The sequence below is a fragment of the Podarcis erhardii genome (genome assembly GCF_964252035.2).
Source record: "Podarcis erhardii genome assembly, chromosome: 1".
Classification (NCBI taxonomy): domain Eukaryota; kingdom Metazoa; phylum Chordata; class Lepidosauria; order Squamata; family Lacertidae; genus Podarcis; species Podarcis erhardii.
In genome coordinates, this window is record NC_138497.1 from 41,929,062 (window position 1) to 41,949,930 (window position 20,869).

General features: G+C 39.9%; 2 protein-coding genes across 3 annotated transcripts in view; one reads left to right on the forward strand and one right to left on the reverse strand.

Annotated features, from left to right (window-relative positions):
* AVEN (apoptosis and caspase activation inhibitor) overlaps positions 1-7,387 on the reverse strand; it is a 107,604-nt gene extending 100,217 nt beyond the window's left edge. Inside the window, exon 1 of the mRNA XM_081864967.1 lies at positions 6,971-7,387. Coding sequence (XP_081721093.1) covers positions 6,971-7,213 — 243 coding nt within the window. The 5' untranslated portion in view covers positions 7,214-7,387. The remainder of the gene's footprint in view (positions 1-6,970) is intronic.
* The window catches only part of CHRM5 (cholinergic receptor muscarinic 5), a 60,255-nt gene extending 45,511 nt beyond the window's left edge, over positions 1-14,744 (forward strand). Inside the window, exons 2-3 of one of the 2 annotated variants that reach the window (XM_081862336.1) lie at positions 3,640-3,758; positions 11,321-14,744. In XM_081862336.1, the coding sequence (XP_081718462.1) occupies positions 11,387-12,979 (1,593 nt within the window). In that variant the 5' untranslated portion in view covers positions 3,640-3,758; positions 11,321-11,386 and the 3' untranslated portion in view covers positions 12,980-14,744. The remainder of the gene's footprint in view (positions 1-3,639; positions 3,759-11,320) is intronic. The other variant, XM_081862337.1, reaches the window with a different exon arrangement.
* The last annotated feature ends 6,125 nt before the right edge of the window (positions 14,745-20,869 follow it).

The following is a 20,869-nucleotide window of genomic DNA, read 5'->3' on the forward strand; positions in this document are numbered from 1 at the left end:
GGGCGGCAGCCTGTTGCCCGAAGCACGCGGAGCCCTCCGAAGGGCGCCCCGTGCTCCGCGCTGCCAGCTGCCGCCCCAAGCCTTGCGCTCTCGCCCGCCTCCCTCCCACGGCACACCAGGCAACGTCTCGCGGCACACTAGTGTGCCGCGGAACACCGGTTGGGAAACACTGTTCTAAATTACATCAGAAGAACGTGTTCGAGTTTCGTGGGGATTGGGCACACTGATGTTCTGTCACAACAACGTTAACATTTTGGATACTGCCCTTAACTTCTATTGGCAGCTTTTATGTTGCGAACTGCCCTGTGATCTTTGGATGAAGAGCGGTATACAAATTTAATAAATAAGTAACAAGTCCACAACACCTAGCTTCCCTGCACCAGCCATTCAAAAATCAGGAAGCTTAAAGCCTGTCTAAATAGGATGTTTAGATACAATACCTGGAAAATGTTCCAATTTGAAAGCAGCGTAATTGTTGAGGCAGGAAATCTGCACCCATTTTCACCTGGGTTGCTTTATGCCTTGCATTTCAAACATATCACACCATGGATGCCAAACTTAGTGTGGACACCCAATCAGCATAGCCCACAGCAGCCCCAAACTCCTGAGCACAAGCGATTCACCAGCCTCAATCTCCAGGAGTAGCTGTATTGCAGGCACGCACCACCACACCAGGCTACAACTTAAAACATTCAAATCAACATGAAGATAGCATGAAGTGAATCTAAGTAGCTTGCTGCGTGTTTCATTTTGCCACACAGATTGGCTATTCAGGTTCCATTTGCTTTTATGATAATCTTTTTTACCCAATTCATTGAATTTCACTGAATCCAAGGAGGATGCAGATATGTTCCTGCATTGTGACAAGAAATACAGTCAGTTAGAGCTCTAACAAGAAACACATCAAAAACATTTAGTTCTGTGATTTAGCTGTTTGAACTTCATTGCAAAATAATTTGTTTTGGAAATAATCTATCGTGTTATTTTCTGTATTCTAACTGGCTAAACCAGTAAGTATATTCATTTCTGCAAATTAGATTTGTTTATAAAAACAAAAACATTATAGTTTGGGCCACTTGCCAGTAATTGCATTCATACTTGGTCTTTTCTCCACAAAATAATTTATATATTTTATCTTTCATCTACATGACAATGTGGCTAGCCAATAACAGTGGCAGAAATATGATTTTAATTTAATATGACATAATCCTTACAGATTTATCCGAGCTTTCTCATAATTATAGACATATAACACAAGAGAAGCATAATACTAGAGACAGAAATGCCAACGTCAACAAGAGATTAAAATATCAAACATAATAGCTTTCTTTCTAAACGATCCCTATTCACACTTTGCAATATAAATTTGTTTCCTGAAGGTGTTAGAAACCAGCTCTTATTTCCAAATACACCATTTGTTGCATTTATGTTCAAATTATTCTGACTGAAAAGATAATTTATAACTCAAAATACTGTGCAGTGTAACTGCTATCTCTGAAAAATATGTTCAGGCCCTTATGGGCCCAAGAATAATGCCTTAATAGTTAAATACACCAGGACTACAATCCCATGCATACTTTTCTGGAAGTAAGTGCCATTGGACATAGTGGGGCTTGCATCTCAGTAAACATACAACAGGATTTGACTGAAAATCATTAAATACAAATTATTCAGATCAGTGATTAAACAATGGTGAGTTTTACAATCCTCTCAGACAATTTAGGTAAAGATGGGATCTAATGCCACCAGAAGCAGTTTACCAATCATTCACATAAATAGGGAGGAATCCAGAAGTTAACCAACATGATGTATCTGGAAACAAAGCCTAACGGTTAATTATTTCTACAGGTCTGGGAAGAAATGTGTCTACTAATTCAAATATGATGCTCTTAAAAGTAAACATATACAGTACAATATAAAGTTTTATTCAAGCCTCAAAATTTGCTTGCACTCCAACTATGAAATTATGAAAAGTGGGGAACAAATATAATCAGTAAGCGGTAATTTGTTTATTATTTGTTTATTGCATTTATATCCTACATTTTTTCCAGTGAGCTCCAAGTTCTTCCACTCCTCATTTAATCCCCAAAACAACCCTGTAGGTAGGTTAGGCTGAAAGGATGTGGCTGCCCCAGAGTCACCCAATGAGCTTCATGGCTCACTGGAGATTCGAACCCTGGTCTCCCACAAACTAACCACTATACCACACTGGCTATCAATAATCAATAACCTGATTGGCTAGCACGTGGATCAAATGTCCTATTGCTGCATAAGATCACTCCACAAATGCATGTGGTAGTTACTCCCAATACCCAGAGGACAAACTGTATTCCAATCACTGAGCAAAAATTCTTGGAACTGCATGCATATTTTATATTTCCAACCGTATACATAATACTGTATAGAACATTTTGCCCTCATGTGGACAGAACCCTGTAATACAAATGCTTAAGTCAGGGCTGCCTCAGAAATCCTGTCATAATTTTTCTGTGTAGATGTAACTCCATACACCATTGTGAATGATAAGAATGCATGTATATATATATTTTTGCTACCTGTACAACATGGTGTGGCAATATACATGTTTTCTTATACCTTTACAAAGTATCTTTAACATAGCTTTCTAAAGAGTCTAACAACAGCTGTCAGAGTAAGCTGCAACTGAAGCATATACAATATTAACAATTGTGGGAGGGCCAATATGAAAGTGATTTATCAAGCTGCTTGGTGAGGCATGCAAACTCCTCTTGTGAAGATTTCTAAAAGCTGAATAAACATTTGCCAAGTATATTTTGGCGTAAGAGATTACACATGGCACATTATGTTCTACTCTGCTTTTGTAAGAAGTTACTGTGACCTTCTCACAAATTATTTGATTTTAATGATAAATGCTAACAGAGCGCTTGTGGTAATGTTCCTTCTAAGAGAACAGACCGTGGACCAGAAAGAGCCCAAATCTCAACTCAACCATTAACTTATCTCCCCTATTTGAAATATTGAGATAACATTGACCTATTTTACAAGAACGTTGTACAGTGGTACCTTGGGTTAAGAACTTAATTCGTTCCGGAGGTCAGTTCTTAACCTGAAACTGTTCTTAACCTGAAGCGACACTTTAGCTAATGGGGCCTCCCGCTGCCGCTGCACCGCAATTTCTGTTCTCATCCTGAACCAAAGTTCTTAACCTGAGGTACTATTTCTGGGTTAGCGAAGTCTGTAACCTGAAGCGTCTGTATCCTGAAGTGTCTATAACCTGAGGTACCAATGTATGATTATTGAGATATAGTACTGCCTATTGAACTTTAAAACAAGTATGAAAGCAGCTAACCAACAGTTCATGTAATTTTGCCTAATAATCCCAGCTTTGTAGGAAAACAAATAATTTATCTATAAGTAATGCTATTAACCACTCATTTTTGCACTTTCAGCTTGGTTCCTTGATTGTATGTTTTAACCTTTGGAGGCGACTATAGACTGTGGCTCTATTTTTCACTCCTGTTTTAAATGCAAAGGAGAGTATCTTTTTTAACCAAAATATTTTGCATGGGTACTACATACATCAGATTTTGAGGCTTAAAAAGAGGGTTTCCAGTAATTTGTGACTGAGCTCAACCACACAATCTGTTTTCAACAACTTAGCCCTGGGATGAGAAGCCACAATAAAGACATGTGACCAAGGAAGGCACCACTGAACAACTGCAGCCTATTCCTACACATTAGAAGGAGCAGAGTTTCCAAGGTGCATGGCATGCTTCCAGGTAGGACTCATTACAAGAAATTTTAAAAGTAAACTTTAGTACCTCTTTTTAAAAGAAATGTTACCATTGTGTCTCCCTTTCTGTAATTAGCTGCCTACCTCTAGTTGGGACAATGATCTATCTTTTTGCACTTTGTAATAATAATTTAAGGACCACTTGAAATGCTTCATAGAAGCATAATAAAAAATAAGCAAAAACATTCAAACCAAAATACTTTAATTGCACTGCTATAAATAACTGCAAATATCTTAGGTTTGTCTGTTGAAAGATTAGTGATTCTATAGAACTATAAAAAAAATTAAGGGCATTACTTGTAATATTCTGAAATAATGAAACCCCTTAAAATAAATAACATTTGGTAATCCTACTTAATTTAAATTCTGTTATGAAATTTATCACTTATAGTCAAAATCTACCACAACCCAAAATAAACAGCACAAAAATAGTATAACATCACCCTCCTACAAATTTAGAGGCAAACAAAAGAAGTCTTCTTCAAGTTTTACAGGACTTACAACAAAATATGCATAACTCAACAATACCACTAAAGCAGTAAGGCCATTTACCTGGGAGTAAGCCCCAAAGAATTAACCTGCATAGGATTGCAATTGTAAAATATTAACCATCTTTATACACAACTGAATTCTATACAGGCCTACTGTGAAATAAATCCCACTGAATTCATGTAGTTGTCAGTATGTATAGTGGTGCTTCCAGATAGGTCTTTGTTATGGTGTTGGTCTTCTTTATGCACACAAGGTTTTTTTTGCAGTATGTACACTGATGGAATGAGCTCCTGTTGCTCGGTCCCTGCTCCTGCCAACCTAGCAGTTCAAAAGCACGTCGAAGTGCAAGTAGATAAATAGGTACCGCTCCAGCGGGAAGGTAAACGGCATTTCCGTGCACTGCTCTGGTTCGCCAGAAGCGGCTTAGTCATGCTGGCCACATGACCCAGAAGCTGTACGCCAGCTCCTTCGGCCAATAAAGCGAGATGAGCGCCGCAACCCCAGAGTCGGTCATGAATGGACCTAATGGTCAGGGGTCCCTTTACCTTTACCTTACACAACGCTATTGTGTGCCACTGTCAAAATGACCATCCATGTTCCCCCCCCCTTCTAGATTTGCTCTTTTAAGGGGATTCTAAAAAGTTTTTTTAAAAAAAAAACTGCTGCCAATTTCCAATAATCCATTAAGCCCCCATCTGGAAGCACTCAATGGTTAACATCAAGAATACCCCAGAAATCCTCTGAAGCTGAGCAATATTGATCCATGCTGAGCTGAAATATTATCAACATTCTAAGTTGCATAATCACAGTCATGGGAAGTATAATTTACCTGGAACGCTTAACCAGCAGATTAGTCACAAACATAATTTACAAATATGGAAGTCTGCCACCTAGCCAGGATTTTACTGACTCAACCTAAATTTTACTCTACTGGCCAACTGCCAGAACCAGACTGCTACATTCGGAGTGGGGGGGATCTAGCTAATGATTTATTTTTGTAATTACTATGTGTGTGTTACTAAAGCACGTTCAGGTGTCACATGTGGCTGGCAGCTACACTTGTAGCACATTGCCTGTGCACATGCTGTCAACTTTGTGTCCTGTCAATGTAACTGCATGATCACAATGCTGTCACAGTGCTTAGAGTGCATCCAACAAGACTGCACAAATCTGTTCCTCTTCCAGCTGCCATGCAAACCCAGAGCTCAGTCCAAGCTTTCCCTCTGAATAGTAACTGTCTGTCACTTTGTCCTATGCCATCTCTGAGGCAACACTGACTCTACAGCTGCCATCACCTTAGGCATGCTGATGACCCAGAGAAGAGATTCCACAGAACAGCTGAAGTCCCCGAACAAGCAAAGATTCATTCCCTTAACGAAAGAAAAACACTCAGGTTTTACATCTTTTTGAGGAAAACTTCCGTCCCTTGGTCAGGTCTGGTTTAAACATGACACCAGATGTCATGCTGCGGGCAACACATTTAAATTGGGTCATCAGTTCCTGTGTGTGAAGTGACTAGGTAATCACAGGCTAGTTTTGCACCTGCAATCACTGCACACAAGGAGCCGACAACCCAATTTAAACCCCATTCTGGCCAATATATAGCCCCATACAGGTAATTTTTCACTCCATACCCAGAGTCACATTTTAAACTGGGGTATCAGAATTTCTGTTCACAAAGGGCGGTGAACCTAATTACTCCCAACCTAAGGCTGCCATCCTGTAAACACATGTACCTGTGAATAAGTCTTTTTTTAATTCAATGACTAACTTCCAGCACAACTCTTACTTGAATAATATAATACAATGGGGCAGGAAGGTGGTGAAGGGCATGAGAACAAGTGACCTTCACCACACCTCAACAAAAATGGATCTGCGGAGACCCACTGCCACCCCTTGCATTTCATGTACATTAGCCCAACTGTTTAAAACTTTATGTTGTTGTTTTTGTGTGTGCAACAAACTGACAGGGAACAGAAGCAGACAGCCCCATAATAAGCGCAGTGACACACACACACACACACACACACACACACATACTAACAGGGGTCAGCAAACTTTTTCAGCAGGGGGCCAGTCCACTGTCCCTCAGACCTTGTTGGGGGCCGGACTATATTTTTGGTGGGGGGAATGATATAATTCCTATGCCCCACAAATAACCCAGAGATGCATTTTAAATAAAAGCACACATTCTACTCATGTAGAAACACGCTGATTCCTGAACGATCCATGGGACGGATTTAGAAGGCAATTGGGCCGGATCTGGCCCCCCCGGCCTTAGTTTGCCTACCCATGCACTATATGTATCTATATATGCAGTGCTTTTTTTCTAAAAGTCTCCTTTTGACTGAAGAAAGCCACCATTTTATAGTTAAAATCAGGAAAAATAAATACAGTAAATGGACCAAAGTACAAAGATTCACAAAATGTTTAGGGGGTATGCGTAACCCCTGCTTACCCCCAGAAAAAAGCACTGTATATATGTATATATAAATATATAATACACACCCCCGCCACACACACACACATACACACTATGTATGTATGTAACCCCTAACATATTAGATAGAAGCTGGTTGCTAAGGGAGAGGGAGATGGTAACAGCCTCGGCGGAGCCTCTGATAAGAAAGCTTTGCCACAGAGAAGCCGTGAGGGGGGGGGGTCCTACTTTAGCTCCGCCTCGGCCTCGTGTCTCTTTTTCCTTACCGATTCATAACCGTGAGGGGCGGAGGCAGGCGCGGCGGGCCCTTTGCCGCCAGCCTCCCGCCTGCCTCTTCCTCTCCCCCCGCCTCTCCCCCGGCTCCCGCCTCCTCGACCGGGACCGGCCTCGCTGCTGCCTCCGGCGCCTTCCGCCGGCCTCTCTCGACCGCCCGGCCGCCGACGATGGGGTTGCCGGCCGTCGCCTCCCCGTTGGGGCCTGCCGCCGCCGCCGCGTTCGGGCTGCGGCATGGCAGCTACTTGGGGTCCGGCCCGCTCCTCCTGGCAGCCGCCTTTCTCCAGGCCCGTCTCCCCGCCTCCTGCGGGAAGCTGGCTGCCTCCCTCGGGAGAGGAGGAACTGGGGGCCGCGCCAGGCTTGGGCCTAGCGATCCTGACTCCTCTCGGAAGTCCCGGCGAAGCCTCGCGAAGCGCGCCGCCCCGTCTGCAGTGAACGGGAAACGGTTGCAAACGCGGCGCGTTTGATGCAAGCGCAACAAAACCTCCGCTCTTTGCGGCCGCATCGTTTAGTTGCTGGGGTTTTTCTAGACTTCCAAGATGAATTATAAGATTTGTTTTTAACTAGGGGATATCACCAGCTCAGAGCTCCTCGATCCTATAACTTCATACTTGGGAGTAAATCCCATTGGAATGTGGCTTGGTAAATGCAATAGTAATAGCTGGCTTGCAGCTCTCTCACAAATTATGTTCCCGTGAAATAATCCCTAAAGAAATGCATCACAAATCAGGTAACATAATCCACAATTGAACATAATGAAAGTAGCAATATATCCACATTAAACTGTTGAGAAAACAACCATAAACAGCATCCTAAATACTGTAATATGTCATGCAGATTCCAGAACGCTAGCCTCGGGAGCTGATTCATAACAATTTTGAGGTGCTTGGTCCCCCTCCCCCCCCCAAAAAAATTGGCAGTAACCTTCGTGGTCACTACATATTTAAAGTTGCCATGGTGAATTATGCATGAGCATGCCACTGTGCATGTTAATCAGTAGCTGTGACCATGGTGATGTGCTCAGACAAATCTGCCCAACATGCCACTAAAATCAAAGCAGAAATGTTTATTGCGTGCAGCTGCTCCAAATCTGTGTTGGGAGTGAGAACCCATTGGATGGTTTTAGGGTTGATCACAAGAACATTTGTTAATGGCTGTGCCTCCTTTTCTGCTTCTCTCCAAAGCGCATTGCAGTTAGGAGGCACCTCAGAGAAGTTCTTCCCTAGGATGACACAGCAGCCAGGCCCAACCTCAGCAAAGTTCCTGAGCAAGCCTCATAGACTAACAAAGAAACTTGACCTGAGAAACTACCACAATCTTGGTTAAATCGTGTGCACATGCTCAGAAAGGCAATCAAGAGGAGCAATATTATGTGATATGACAGCAGCAGTGTTTGAACGAAGGAGGCAGCTGCTCACTACCTTGTCACATCCAGTTTTTGCAGCAGCCACCTACCTCACTGACAGTCATTACTTGCCTGCCTAACTACTTGCCTGACTGCTCATTCCTAGTCCAATCCCCACTATAGGACGGCAGCAACAAAACAGCAAGGAGGATCAGAAACAATAGTCAATGGGAAAGAGGAATTCATGAGTACTCTGATGCCCACAAAACCCTGAAGCTAATGCTAATGACAGTAAAGATATTATTATTATTATTATTATTATTATTATTATTATTATTATTATTATGGCTTGGTTCCAGAGCAAAGGAATGCAGTGCCCACTTGATCTCTGTATCTGATGGAGTAACCTCTTAATCTGAGTGCGGTCCTACGCTCTGTGACAGAGGGAGTCAATGTGGTGCCTTCTAGATGCTATAGGCAGTGGTCTCAAATTTCAGGGGCAGCATTAAAATTCAGTGCCAACCCCACAACATCTAACCTTTCATTTTACATCATAGTTGTGGCGCCCCCTGCAGCACTCCCAAGGCTCCACACCAAATGCACCCAAACCAGTGGCACTCCCCCCAAATCTACTTCTGCTATGTGCTACAATTTTATGGGATGAACAAGACATTATTTCTAAGAACCATTTGACACAGCTCTAAAAACTACATCTGAATCTCTTGCACACTATTTTTTTTCATGTATAAAAGGTACTTTCATCTGCTTCAGAATTTGGAGAGGGGAGCCGTCTTGAAATTGAGTATTCATATGCATTATGGCCATGAAAGTACATTAAGAACTAATTTAAGCACTATTTAGTAGCACATGAAATGGTCTTAGAGCAATCCAAACATTGTACAGTATCCTCTGGGAAGCTGATCCAAAAGAAAGGAATTCACTGCTTCCTAGAATAAATGGAAATCTTACAGTAAATCCAATGGTGCAATAACTGGCTATTTAGTTACAAATACCCTGCTCAAATGAACATTATCCCAAATATAGTACAATCAATTGCAAATTACATGTAAAAACAAAATAAAAAAATTCCTTCCAGTAGCACCTTAAAGACCAACTAAGTCAGTTCTTGGTATGAGCTTTTGTGTGCATGCACACTTCTTCAGATACACTGAAACAGAAGTTTCCAGACCCTTCTATATAGTGAGAAGGTGGGGAGGGGTATTACATGTAGTTATTACTCAGGCATTACATGTACTTTTTCTTCTTCTTTGCATTGCATGTAGTTATTGTGCACTGCTTTCATAAAGTGGGAACCAAGTTGAAAAGCTTTAAAGCTATAGCAATGTCTGCTTTGCCTCTTCGTTGTATTGGAAACAAACCCATGAGCAGAAATTACTTTTGTAGGGCAAAATAATTTCAGAGAACTTGATCGTTTGGAATTGATGCAGATAGGTGACACTTTAAGATCTTAACAGCCAAATATGATTAATAGTCACTCCTCCATTACAGTGAGCTCATTGCTTTTCTTCCCCTGCAATCCTTAGTCAGCTAGGACTTATTAGAAAATAAAGGGGTGATTTTTTTTTTTTTAATTGTGGGAAATGACCTGAGTTGGCCTTTCCATTAAGAGTCTGTAGTCAATCATGTATGATAGCTTTGTTTAGGGAACCACTTTTGCTGTAGCTGAAATGAAGAAACTTTGCATTCTTGCATCAAGAAGGAACCTTACTGCATTTTTAAATATGAACTTCTGCAGCTCAGAACAATAAATGGCAACAATGGATGGCCAGATTTGTGCTTTAGAGAAGAGTTGTGAAAGTTACAAGCAAAGAATTCTAGTTGCAATGAGCAGGAGAAGGTGAGGAGTCCAGTGGGCTACCAGTATTTAAGTATGAAAGACAGAAGACATAGAATAGGAAATACTGTATATATTTTAGTCGGTGTTAAAGCAAGGAGTGGGGTTTTTTGTTCTTGTTTTTATATTGCATTTTTATGTTGTGAACCACCATGAGATCTACAGATGTACTGTAGTGTAGTATACAAATTAAATAAATAAATAGAATAAAAATATTTCTGCTACTGAACAGCACATACTCCACTTGTCTCTTTACCAGGACTTTAGTCTTCCATTGCTTTCTTTAAAAAATTCTGCATATTATGCCACTCTTCAAATTTTTCTTTCATTGCAGCAGGGGTGGCAAACATGTGGCTCTCCAGATGTCGTTGGACTGTATAATTAAAAACCACATCAAGGCTTTATTTTAACAGCAAATGCAGGGAATTATTTTCTTCAGGACCCATATTGACTTGAAAGGAGATTGAACCCTGTGTCACAACTTTTGTGTGTGTGGACTTTTAAAATAGTGGTTCCTTTATGTGTTTGCCTATCTGTGAAACACTGTCAGTACAACTTGTTCCCTGAATCTGTGGTAGCATTAAACATCACATCTAGAGTCCATTGGTATTATAGGTTAAATGTGCCCTGCCTCACTGTTGTCCTACTGCAAATTGGGGGCCTTATGTCTAATACTTGTTGATTTTTTTTAACCACAGTAGTTTGAGAAAAAGAATACAAAATATATTTAACTGTTCATATTAAATAGTTAAAGTAAGAACTCAACAATTAATATTGAATATTTCAGTTATGTCAGAAGCCTTTCCTAAATCTGGTGCCCTCCAGATATTTTTGGACTACAAGTCCCATAAATCCCAGGCAGTATGGCCAATGGTCAGGAATGATGGGAGTTGTGTTCCAAAACATCTGGAGTGCACCAGGTTGGGGAAGGCTCTCCTACAGCAACAAAGGTTGGCTGGAAAATATTACCAAGCCTATTTTGCGTCTCTAAACTTGAACACATAATATTTAAATATCTTTAGAAGTCATCATAATTTATAATTGATACTCCAACGGTCTTACAATTTGCTTGTGCTTAATAAACTTGGCAGGAGTCCATTATTATTTTACGAGCTTTCTTTCTCTTTATTTGTCATTAAAAAGGTGTCTTCAAAGAACAGGTGAAGAAGCAACTTAAAAGGGACTGATGTTAATACGCCAAGAAAAAGAATGGAAGAAAAATTGCACAGCAATTCAACCATTGTCAATGGTACAACCCCTAACCATAAGCATTTAGAAGGTCATAGCCTTTGGGAAGTAATTACCATTGCTACAGTGACGGCCATTTTAAGCTTAATAACTATAGTGGGGAATGTTCTTGTGATGATATCCTTCAAAGTCAACAGCCAGCTCAAGACGGTGAACAATTATTATTTACTCAGTCTTGCGTGTGCAGACCTTATCATTGGAATATTTTCTATGAATCTTTATACATCCTACATATTAATAGGGTACTGGTCTCTTGGAAGTCTAGCATGTGACTTGTGGCTAGCCCTGGATTATGTAGCTAGCAATGCCTCAGTAATGAATTTACTGGTTATCAGCTTCGACCGATATTTTTCTATTACACGGCCATTAACCTACAGGGCTAAACGCACACCGAAAAGGGCTGGCATCATGATTGGCCTAGCTTGGCTAATTTCATTTATCCTGTGGGCACCAGTAATCTTATGCTGGCAGTATTTCGTCGGGGAACGAACTGTCCCGCCTGGAGAATGCCAGATTCAATTTTTGTATGAACCCATCATCACCTTTGGTACTGCGATTGCTGCTTTCTATATCCCGGTTTCTGTGATGACTATTTTGTATTGCCGTATTTATAGAGAGACTGAGAAACGGACCAAGGACCTGGCCGAACTTCAAGGATCTAGTTCTGTGGCCGAGTTCGAAATGATAAAGCCTCAGAAAGCGCTGCTGAAGTCCTGCTTTAGCTGCAAGCAACAAAATTTAGCCAAAAGGGAGAGATGTCAGGCTTCATGGTCTTCATCCAGCCGAAGTACTTCAGCAACAGCAAAGGCATGTCAGATTCAAAATACTTGTCATGACTGGTCTAAGGCGGACCAGCTAACCACTTGCAGCAGCTATGCATCCTCAGAAGAGGAGGATAAACGTGCCTCTGATCCCGTCTTTCAAGTAGCTTATAAGTCTCCAGTAAAAAGCAAGGATGATGAACATAAAGAGGAGAAAAAGGAAGCCTTTATCAAAGACCAGCCTGGGGAAAATGACTATGAGACCCCAAAATATTTTCTAACCCCAACCAAAGGCCACGTTAAAAAAAGTAGTAAATGTGTAGCTTATAAGTTCCGATTGGTGGTTAAAGCTGATGGTGCCAAAGAAACTAACAATGGCTGCCGAAAAGTAAAGATCACTCCTTGTTCTGCCACTTTATCTAAGGACACAACTTCCGTCAAAAACATGGATCCAAATATAAACAATCAAATTACTAAAAGGAAAAGAATGGTCCTTATAAAGGAGCGCAAAGCAGCCCAAACTTTAAGCGCCATTCTTCTAGCTTTCATAATCACTTGGACACCCTACAATATCATGGTTTTGGTCTCCACATTCTGCTCAGATTGTATTCCCCCAACGCTCTGGCACCTTGGCTATTGGCTGTGCTATGTGAATAGTACTGTTAACCCAATCTGCTATGCTCTCTGTAACAAAACTTTCAGAAAGACATTTAAGTTGTTGCTGTTTTGTCAGTGGAAGAAGAAGAAAATGGAAGAAAAATTATACTGGCAGGGTAATACTAAACTGCCTTAATTTAAAGTGTTTGGGGGGGGGGGCAGACCTTGGCCAAGCACTGTAAATCAAATTGGCTGCAAGTCTTTCATTGTAAAGTTGTTGCTTTGCATGTCTGGAGACAAAAGAAGCACAATTTGTGTGGTGATAAAGATATGCCTATGGCCATGAAGAAAGCAGCCACAATGATGAACATTTCTATAATTGTCTGTGACTATTTAGAGCATTATTTATGTTGCTGTCATAGAAAGTTTCTTTCCACATGTTTGCCAAATAAAATGGCACACCAACAGACCTTAATGGTTGGGTATGGAATAGACCCTTCATTCATTAGGTCCACTACCTGGAAAGTAACATTATACCTTCGTGCACATTTTTTCTAAGGCTTTGTCCAGTTTAGTTATAGGTCTCCAATAGAATGACACTTGCATCAACTTCCCATACAGAATTGTTTCTAAACTGGATGGAAACAAAAGGAAGGCAAGTACCACTGGTCAACGATAAATGTCTGAGATTTTTTTTCTCAATGGACAAATTTGCTCTTGGAATTAGTTGTGAGGCCATGAACATTGTTTGAGTTTGTATTGTTCTTTTTCTATGGCTGAGAGATGGCTTATATGATGTAAACTGTATGGTTGGGTTTTGTTTTTTTTTTTGCAAATTAAGAAGCCAATGAGGGTACCAAGTTTGTCAGAGATGTTTACACTGCCTACAAACAAGGGTACTAGTTAATTGTCTTTTTGCATTTTATTTGTTCATACTGAAGCTGCTCTGAAGGAGTTTTATTTTTAAAATCCTGTACAGTATATTGATGCAATCCGATGTATGGCTTCTAAGAAAAAGGTAAAATTGCTTCTTTATTACCATTCTGAAGAACTATATTAGCACCCAAATGTGCAAAAGATTCCTGCATTGCAGTGGGTTGGACTAGATGACCCTCTTGGTTCCTTCCAACTCTACAATTCTATGATTCTGTGTGGGTTGCATTTTATTTCCTACACTGTGAATCAGCAATCCTACCTCACTTACCTGGGAGTAAGCCCCACTGAATTCAATATGACTTACTTTGGAGTAGTCATGGTTAGGATTGCACTGTGAGTTGCCTTCCGTGTAGGTGTTTTGCAGCACATTAAGCAACATCTTAATCCTTTTGATTTCTGTAGAACTTCCAAGTATAGGAGTTCAGGACTGCAATCTTAAGTTATGAGCTGAAACTTGCTTATGAATGAGGTTAAGTACTACGCATTACCAGTGCTTTTTTTCCTGGGGTTACGCAGGGGTACACATACCCTAAACATTTTGTGAATCTAAGTTTGGCCTCATTGAGGGGCAGTATTTCAATATGAGTAGGAAAATGAGAGTACCCCTAAACATTTTATTAGAAAAAAAGCACTGTACTTTTATTTAATTTATCCATAGGTTCCTCATTTTAGGTCTAAGATTTTACACCCTGATCTTGAAATGTATTTATTGGCAGTAAGTCATTTGAAATCAATGAATTAGGTTGCCAGTATTAAAAAAGGATATGGTACTGCTTAAAGATGCAACAGGTCCTGCTTGTGAAACATGTATTTCAGCTAGCACTTAACATTACACAATTTACATCAATAACCTTACAAACATATACTCATTGAATAGTTTGAGTCACCTTTCTCCATGAATCACATAACCCATGCCAGTCAAAAGCAACAACAGCAATTTGAAAAAGAGAGAGGAGTAAAATCACCTACCTTTCTGTCCTGTGTTTTTTGGGTGGCAATACTTGAATGCCTAAATCCCTAGCACATAGTAGGTGAATCTATCAGGAGTTTGCTGAGGATATGTCTGGATAGAAATGTTGTATACATAATGGCTATTATAGTGCCTCTTTTTATACCGCAGACTACTTACGACAACACGAGCATTTCAGTAGAGATGATGATCTGACAAAATAAAGGCAGTAACTGGGATAATTACAGAGTAACTGGTCTGAGAACTGCAATTAAAATCAGCTATCAAAATAAACTGATGGGACAGAAAGAAAACAATGGCAATGGGAAGTCAGGATGTAGAAACTACGGTGAAAATAACTTATATGGAAACAAACTGATATTTATATAAGAGTTTAGTAAGTTCATGATTTAAAATGTTAAAAGGCCTAGAAATTCTACCCCAGTACCTTGATTTACTGTATTGTCAAGTTTTGGAAATATGACGTACACCCAGAGCTCCCCACCAGCGTGGGCATATACACACTATATCTTTAAAGCACATTTGAAGAACATTAGCCCCTCACAGAGTTTCAATTCCCAGCAACCCTTGTCAAACGACAGTGACCAGGATTCATTGAGAGGGCAAAAATGCTTCAAATGTACTTTGTATGGAAATGTCCCCTCCGCTGAAGTGAAGGAATGTGGTTCATATGGGGTGCATATGGGGCTCAGTTGGGAACTAATATTAAGGTGCATAGCAGCATTAAGATACATTCCAGCAAACACTGAACAGCCAGGCTGAACAGCAAAGCTACATGGGACACATGGATTATTGTAGTTCAATAGCGGACAGTGCACTAACTCATGCACTCATGCAATTTAAAGATGGACTATAACAATGTCTATGTATGCATTTGTATATATATATATATATATATATATATATATATATATATATATATCTCCTGCCTAAATTTCAAAGAAACGCAAAGCAGCTGCAATCCAAAAACACAAAACAATAGTAAAATATATAACAATTCCCATTTAATTCCCATTTAAATCACAAATATTGTCACCAAGGCCAAACCCCCACAACAAAATACAAAACACCCATTGAAACTAAGACATCAAAAGTAAGCCAGCAGAAGAAGAACAATTGGTCAGAAATCTTTTAAAACAGCCTAATATATATTTTTTATTAGCCATCTAAAACAATACAGTCATGGGGTCTATGGAAAGCCATTCCCTAGGATGGGCAGCACAACAGAAAAGGCCCTCATCCTGATTATTGCCAGATGTGCTTCCCAGGGTCAATGGACCTGGACTAGGGCTTTGGATGATGATTCTGCTTTGGTCTTCAGTAATGTACGAGTGCACAGCTGGAGTGTTAGGCTGCATCTCTATCATATCATCCGCATTCATAGCTTAGTATGGTAATAATACAGTTGTAAAATATAGTGTTGCATAGTTCAGAGATAACACAGCACATTTCATGAGAGTTATTGTGTATTTGTCATTGCTTCCACTGAAGTAAAAAATATTTTCATTAAGAACTAGAGAAGCAGGAAAGAAAGGGTTTCTCCACAGCTATAGAAATAAACAATGTTGTGAATAACTTGACGGTTAAGTGAGTTGTTTGCAAAAGATTGAATTTTTTTGCAGGGGTACTGGATATTATTTAAACTCACTGTATAATAATGTGAAAATGTGTATTCTGGAATCAATATGATTGATTTTAAGTATATTGTATTGTGCCAACTGTTTTTGGTGCTTTTGCATATAATTGTTAAAGGAAAATGCAAGTTACTATAGAGACCTCTGTTTCTTTTCTTCAGTCACCATCAAAGCATTTTCTGTGTATAGTGTATACTTTGAGTTATACTGGCTTCAAACAAACATACATATGCATATGATATGTGTGTTTGGTTCAAACAAACCTGCATTTCTATAATACAAGCTATGTAATAATGACTATATAAGACTGTAAAAGTTTTCTGCTAGCTGCAATGTTATTGCTAAAGAAAAGCTTTGCCTTCTATTATTGAAGTTAAATGGGAAGTTATTTTTGTCACAGTTTCTGTTGAACAGGAATGTTTTATAAATGTTTATGGTCCGTTTGTTGAGTAGATGTATAAGACTACACAGTGATGGATGCCAAAGTATCAGTTAAGTGTAACTGTTAAGTATGTGCTCAACCTATGCTGCTAAAAACTCAGACATGACACTGCCAAACTCTGGGATACATTGTAAATATCTGGAACTGTATTAAAAATGGTGTGTGTTTATTGCTTTTTTAATACTGGAGTTTCATAACAAAAAAGGCAAGGGGGACAGTTGAGAGCCATCCAACAGCAATATAGAGCCACAACTTTTATTTTTTTATTTTTGAAAGAATAGGAAGAGCAGAAACAAAAACCATTCAAAATTATTTCTTAAAATGTATACATTATTATTTTTTTGCAGACACTTGTAAGTTATTGCTCTAGAACCTGTGACCCTCAAGATCATGTTGGGCTCCACTTCACATCTGCCTCAGCCTACATGGCCAGTGGACAGCAGTGATGGGGGTTGTAGTTTGACAGCTTCTGTAGGGCCATAGGTTCCGCATCCCTCCTCTAAAATCAGGATTCTTAAAGACTCCATTTATATGTTTAGTAACATAGAGTTGCATGGGAACTATTATGGGGTAACTGTATTCCAGACCACTAAAGACCACTATGGTCATGTTTATAGGAAAGAGCTAACTGTGGTGATTAAACAGTGTGGTTATTTCCCATCAGAGTCCCATTCTTCTCTGAAGCAAAGGTCAAAAGACTCCAACTGGGAGGTTATGCTAAGGGCACTGCTGACTTGTGAAACTAAAGATGGGCAGCAAAAGCAGGCAAGCTCTCCTAGGGCAGAGAAACAAAAGGGAGCTGGACTGCGTAGCGCTGTGTAATGCCACTTCTATATTGTTTCCAAAATGGGAGAGGAGGAGGACAATCTGCCTTGTATTTGCAAATATGTCTGCTGTGTCCGTAGAGAACCGGGCTCAAGAAGAGCTGTTCTGAAAGTAACTAGACTAGGAGCAGATGCATGGACGTTATTGTATCAGCATCTTACCAACAATAATTGAGGGTTCAGCTACTCAAATTAGATCCCCCTTCCTGGTGTATTGGCACATCCAGTTGGGGCACATTAGGTTCCTTAATTATGCTGGTTTCCTGAATATGGGGTATTGTCCTAGGGTATGGTCTTAGTGGTTGCCTCCAAGGTTCCCTTGTCTTCCCTGGTTTTGGTTCATGCTTGGGGCTGAAATCTCATCTGATTCCATGTCTGGGAGCTATACTGACAAGTACTAACATCTTGAGGGCAGCATGAAAGTGCTGAGTGAAGGCTGGAGATAGTAATCTATCAGCTTTATGCACAAGCAGAAATGAGGCCACAAGCTTCTTCCAAAGCCATTATAACAAGTAGGTTAAGTCCAAGGGGCAGAGAGCAAAAGAATGAAGTGAAAAATGGTGGGTCAAAAGACTGCCGAGGCAGCTGCAGCATCAGGTTCCAGGAAGAGCAGATTCTATCTTCAACACAAATAATTTTTCAGTTGCAATGTGTCCCTCTACTAATTTGAGCCTTGGTCAAATGGTGTTTTAGTGTTTCACAGATGGATAATATAAGAGCCTTTAGCAAAAGACCCCTTAAAGAACATTCTCCTTCCATCTGAGACTGCCCATTCATTCAGATCATCAAGAGAGGTCCTGGTGAGAACAAGAGAAATACCTCTTTCTGTTATAGCACCCAGACTTCAGAGCTCTTTGTCCTGGGAGATTTGTCCACACCCGATAGCAGAGTTCAAATATAGAATTTAAGGACTGTCTGTTCCAGCAGGCCTTTGACCCAACTGGCTTCCCCTTATGGATTTTTAAAGGTGTTTTTTTTTAAAAAAAAAAAAAAAACTTACTGCATCATCACCTGTGTTTTGCTGCTTTAATATTATATGATTGTATTAAACTTACATGATGTTAGTATCCTTGGGTAACAGAAGTGAGAGGAAAAAGTGGGATATATATATTTGGATATGTCTAAACAGATTATATTTAAAGTTTCAGAAGCACTTTCCTGAGCCAGAGCTCCAGGAGAGCCACTTCCTACAGTACAGTGATAACATTTACTTGAGGAGAAATCTGTGGGGTATAAGAGGGTCTTTGCTATTCTACAGAAGAACCGGAGCTGATCCCATTCCACTATAGCCGGAATACTGCAGTGTAAACAAACTCTTTCCAGCTCTCCATACATACTGTCAAGCCCTGAGGCATTCCCCCATACTGATGATATAGTCAGTAATGGCTAAATCTTGCCAAGATGGTCTAGGAAAATACCTCTGGCTCACCCTCTCCTGTTAAGCGTGTTGTTCTTTCAGATCCCACTCTACTCCTTTGTGGAGTGATCCATGATGGCTGATCCATGACTAGGACCAATCCTTTCTAAAACTATGGATTTAGAAAAAGTACATGGTAAGGCCATCCTAGCAGAATAATGTACTTTTTTTAACTGTTTAGATTAGTAGTCTTCAAACTTTCCAGATCTTTAACCCAAACATGGATTTGGAAGACTCATTTTTTCATTCTCAATTTGCATACTGGTCAGGGGCCCCTTTACCTTTACCTTACTGCTGCCATTGCAACTCATCTTAGATCAGGCTATGATCAGGTTTTGGGTCATGTTGAAGATCAGTGGTTTATACTGACTCTTTAGCATGCGTAACTCATAGAATCATAGAATCATAGAGTTGGAAGAGACCACAAGGGCCATCGAGTCCAACCCCCTGCCAAGCAGGAAACACCATCAGAGCACTCCTGACATATGGTTGTCAAGCCTCTGCTTAAAGACCTCCAAAGAAGGAGACTCCACCACACTCCTTGGCAGCAAATTCCACTGTCGAACAGCTCTTACTGTCAGAACTCTCTTCCTTAAAAAGCAGTACTTTGCATCCTGAGTAGTACTAATCCTCTTCATGGAATATGACTTTCCTGCCTTTCCCTTCCAATTGCAATCCCTTGCATCTTCCCAAAAGCAGTTCGTGAGGACTGGAAAACCTTTTAAAAATGGCATGAGGTGTGTTGTAGGCAAAGAGATGGAGAGGAAAAGGGAACTTGGCTAAAATATTGGTGAACCATGAGCACCTTTGTATCCAAATCAGTGAATAATTTTGACTAGATTATGTTTGATGTGTGTAAACAGTGCATATCCATGTGTACTTGTCCACACAATAGGCCCAATTCTTAATTCACCTGTTCCAAAGTAAATCAGGTGTGAGTCCATTTATACTGGGGGTTTTAAATTATCTTCATCCCCTCTTTGTTTCCCTATTAAAGAAGAATTATTGGACATACAGACTCCCCCCCCCCTACATTTTGTGATTGTTAATCTAAAATCTTTGTAGATGTTGCTGTAGTTTACACACACACACACACACACACACACACACACACACACATATATTTAACAATCCATTTTAAAATGAATTGATTCACAATAGCTGGACATCTTTCAAAGAAGAGGCAAAACACTATGAAAGGCATTCCATTAATTAATTGCCTAGAGATTAATCACAGAGTTCACACCTCCAACTATCTCATCTGCTCATGAAAGGAACTTGTACTTATGGGCTCAGTTGAGAACTAGGCTGCAGTTACTCACATTAATTTTATATATAAAATGTTGTATTTTGCCGTAGTAAGAATACAGACTACTTTTATTAAACGTTCCCGGTGTTGAGTACAGCAAACTATATATACCACTGTTGTTTATAGAGAAAGTATAACTACCAGAGAGGTCTGCAATAGTAATAATCTGGGGCCTGTAATCAGAAATGAGAGAATGGTAGAATGTTGCCATTAAATAAGAACAACAACAACAACAAAAATCTTGTTTTTGCTATTTTACAAATATAGGCTAGCAAGTAAGTGAAAATAGAGATACATTTAGACTCATCTGAAAGAATCTAAAACAAGGAATGAAAATGCCAGCGAAGATATAGGTAATGATGAGAGCTCTGAAAATACATGCTAATTACACTTTTTAAAAGATATTAGCTGAAAATAGATGACAAGGGAAAGACAGTAAAAGATTGTTTTGTACCTTTACAATGAAACTACAGCACATGCATTCACAAACAGGTGTTGTGAAATTATGATTCATTTGCAACTGTCCCTGCACAAAAGATGAATCTTTAACTGTG